Raw genomic sequence first — 3,743 nt, 5'->3', positions numbered from 1 at the left:
ATCTTCCTACCTCGGCCTCCCACTACAGGCATGCAGCACCACATCCAGCTAATTTTTGTATTTTTATGTGGAGACAGTGTTTCACTATGTTGCCCAGGCTGGTCTCAAACTCCTGAGCTCAAGCGACCCACCTGCCTCAACCTCCCAAAATGCTAGGATTATAGGCATGAGCCACCACACCCAGCCTTGTCTCTGTTTTTCTATTCTTTATTTCATTGATTTCCATTCTATTTCTTATTTTCTTCCTCCTCTTGGTGTTCAGTTTAGTTTGCTCTTTTTCTAGTGTCTTAAGATGGAATTTTAGGTTATTGATTTGATACCCTTTTATCTTTTTTTTTTTTCAGACACAGTTTCACTCTTGTTGCCCAGGCTGGAGTGCAGTGGCGTAATCTCGGCTCACTGCAACCTCCACCTCCTGGGTTCAAGCAATTCTCCTGCCTCAGCCTCTGAAGTAGCTGGGATAACAGGTGCCCCCCACCACACCCAGATAATTTTTGTATTTTTGGTAGAAATGGGTTTCCCCATGTTGGCCAGGCTCGTCTCGAAGTCTTGACCTCAGGTCATCCGCCCGCCTCAGCCTCCCAAAGTGCTGGGATTATAGGCGTGAGCCACTGTGCCCAGCCCCCTTTCTTTTTTAATATAGGTATTTGAAGTTATAAATTTTCCTCTAAGCATTTCTTTAGATGTGTCCCCTAAGTTGTGGTATATTATGTTTTCATTTTCATTAATCACCTAGTACTTCCTAATTTCCCTTGCAATTTCTTCTGTGTTTATTTAGGAGTATGTGGTTTAATTTTTACAAATTTATGCATTTCCCAAATTTCTTTGTTTCTGAGGCCTTGTTTCATTTTATTATAGTTGGAGAACATGCTTTATATAATTTTAATCTTTTAAATTTATGAAAGTTTGTTTGTAACCTAGCATATGCTCTATCACGGAGAATATTCCATGTGTACCTGATGAAAATGTATATTCTGCTGTTCCTGGGTGGATTATTGTATAGATGTATTAGACTCCATTGTTTCGTGGTGTTTAAGTCTCCTGTTTCTGTGTTAATCATCTGCCTAAATCTATTCATTATTGAAAGTAGCATAGTGACATCTCTAACTGTTGTTGACTTGTCTGTTTCCCCTTTTATTTCTGTTAGTTTTTGCCTCATGTATTTTGATGCTACATTGTTAGATGTATGTACATTTATCTGTTGGATCTTTCTGATGGCTTGATATTTTTATTTTTATGAAATATTCTTTATCGCTGGTAACATTCTTTATTTTAGTCTGTTTTTTTATGTAGGTATAACCACTCTTCCTTCCTTGTGATTGCTGTTTGCATGATATGTTTTTTCCCACTCTTCAATTGATTTGCATTTTGAAACTTAATAAAGTGCCTTCTATAGACAACATATAGTTGAATATTGTTTTTTAAAATTTAGTCTGTTAATTTCTGCCTTTTGGTATGATTTTTTTTTTTTTTTTTTGAGATGGACAATGGCATGTTCCTGGCTTACTGCAACCTCCGCCTCTCAGGTTCAAGAGATTCTCCTGCCTCAGCCTCCTGAGTAGCTGAGATTACAGGCACATACCACCACATCCGGCTAATTTTTTTGTATTTGTAGTAGAGACGGGTTTTCACCATGTTGGCCAGGCTGGTCTTGAACTCCTGACCTCAAGTGACCCACATGCCTTGGCCTCCCAAAGTGCTGGGATTACAGGCATGAGCCACCACCCCCAGCCTGGTATGATTATTAAATCCACTTTCATTTAATGTTATTATTGACAGCGGGATTTATGTCTGCCATATCTTCCATTTTCAATGTGTCATGTCTTTTTTGGTTCCCCTATTCCTCCTTCACTGCCTTCTTTTGCATTAAATGAATGTTGTCTAATATGACATTTAAATTTCTTTCATGATATTTTCACTATACAGTACAGCAGTTCCCCCTTATCTGAGGGGAATTTATTCCAAGATCCCAAGTAGATGCATGAAATTGCTGATAGTACTGAACCTTATTGCCATTAATCAAAACATGTTCCTGTTTATGTCTGCTTCTGACAAATTAATGCCTTTTTCGTCTTCTTTTTTTACACTTGATCTTAGCCAAAAGGCTGAAAAGCAATCACTTTTTTTTTTTTTTTTTTAAGAGAGACAGTGTCTCATCACTCTGATGACCAGGATGGAGTACTATGGCGGGTTCATAGCTCACCATAGCCTCAAACTCCTGGGCTCTAGCAATCTTCTTGCCTCACCCTCCTGAGTAGATGGAACTACAGGCATGCATCACTATGCCCAGCTAATTTTTTAAATTTTTTGTAGAGATCGGGTCTTGCTGTGTTAACCATGCTGGTCTTGAACTCCTGACCTAGGCACTTCTCCCTCAGCTTTCCAAAGCTGTGGGATTACAGGCATGAGCCACTCTGCCTGGCCTTTTCCATCTTAACAAAGCACGTATGCACTGTGGCCATAACTTTTGAAGTTTGAGGCGTGACAGCAGAAATAGCATGAACTTCTTTTTTCTTCTTCACAGTTTCATGGATAGAAGATTCATTCTTACTGTAGATCTTAGCAACCTCAGCATATGATTTTTTCTTTCCTTATTAAGTCACCTTTTCATTTAAAAGAAGCACTTTACAGCCTCTTTTGGCACATGTGAATTGCCAACATCACTATTCTTGTACTCTGGTGCCACTGATAAGTAAACTAATTATTATGGGCTAAAGGTTGCTGCACACAAGCACTGTTGTCCTGCCATAGTCAATCTGGTAACCAAGATGGCTACTAAGTGACTAACTGGAAGGTAGTATGTATATTGCGGACATGCTGGACAAAGGGATGATTTACAGTCTGAGTGAGACATAGTGAGACAGCACAAGATTTCATCACGATACTCAGAATAGCATGCAATTAAAAACTTATGAACTGTTTATTTCTGGAAGTTTTTATTTAATATTTTTGGACTGTGGTTGACTGAAGGTTGCTGAAACCATAGAAAGTGAAGCTACAGATAAGTCGGGACTACTATATCCCTCTATGTTATTCTTTAGTGGATATTCTGGGGGTTGCCAGATACCTTAACCAAATCTTCAGATTTTTACTAAATTTCAGTGAGATGTAGAAACATTGCTAAAAGTTTTTATTTGTATAGCTGAAGTATATTCATTGTATTCTTTACATTTATTTACTTTGCTTATATGTATTTGTGGTATTGGTGGTCTGTTTGGTATAGCTATAAAAATAATTTGGAAATAATTTTCTTTACAGTTAGAATCAAGAATAGAAGAACTTAATAAAGAAGTTAAAGCTTCCAAAGACAAACTAGTAGCTCAAGACATTGCAGCTAAAAATGCAGTTCAGCAATTACACAAAGAGATGGCCCAACGGTTGGAACAGGTATTTCTCACATCGTTGCCATTATTAACCTGATACTCTGGTGACTCTTGTTTGTTAAAATAAGCTAACACTGTTAAGACTGTTTTGGACATCTCTATTGTATTAATAATAGGTAATTCTTTTATGTCAAAGTAGACCATTAGGCTGAGTGCGGTGGCTCACGCCTGTAATCCCAGCACTTTGGGAGGCCAGGGCAGGTGGATTGCCTCAGATCAGGAGTTCAAGACCAGCCTGGCTAACATGGTGAAACCCCATCTCTACTAAAAGTACAAAAAATAGCCAGACATGATGGCACATGCCTGTAGTCCCAGCTACCTGGGAGACTGAGGCAGGAGAATCACTTGAACCTGGGAGGC

At 38.7% G+C, this 3,743-nt stretch overlaps 1 protein-coding gene across 5 annotated transcripts in view; it reads left to right on the top strand.

Moving 5' to 3' along the window:
• CCDC186 (coiled-coil domain containing 186) overlaps nt 1-3,743 on the top strand; it is a 55,057-nt gene that overhangs the window by 21,483 nt on the left and 29,831 nt on the right. For all 5 annotated transcript variants that reach the window (XM_017537639.2, XM_017537635.2, XM_017537636.2 and 2 more), the window contains one exon: nt 3,259-3,387. In XM_017537639.2, the coding sequence (XP_017393128.1) occupies nt 3,259-3,387 (129 nt within the window). The remainder of the gene's footprint in view (nt 1-3,258; nt 3,388-3,743) is intronic.

Source organism: Cebus imitator, unplaced genomic scaffold, assembly GCF_001604975.1.
Source record: "Cebus imitator isolate Cc_AM_T3 unplaced genomic scaffold, Cebus_imitator-1.0 Scaffold104, whole genome shotgun sequence".
Lineage (NCBI taxonomy): Eukaryota > Metazoa > Chordata > Mammalia > Primates > Cebidae > Cebus > Cebus imitator.
The sequence above is the reverse complement of the archived record's forward strand: the minus strand, read 5'-3'. Positions and strand labels throughout refer to the sequence as shown.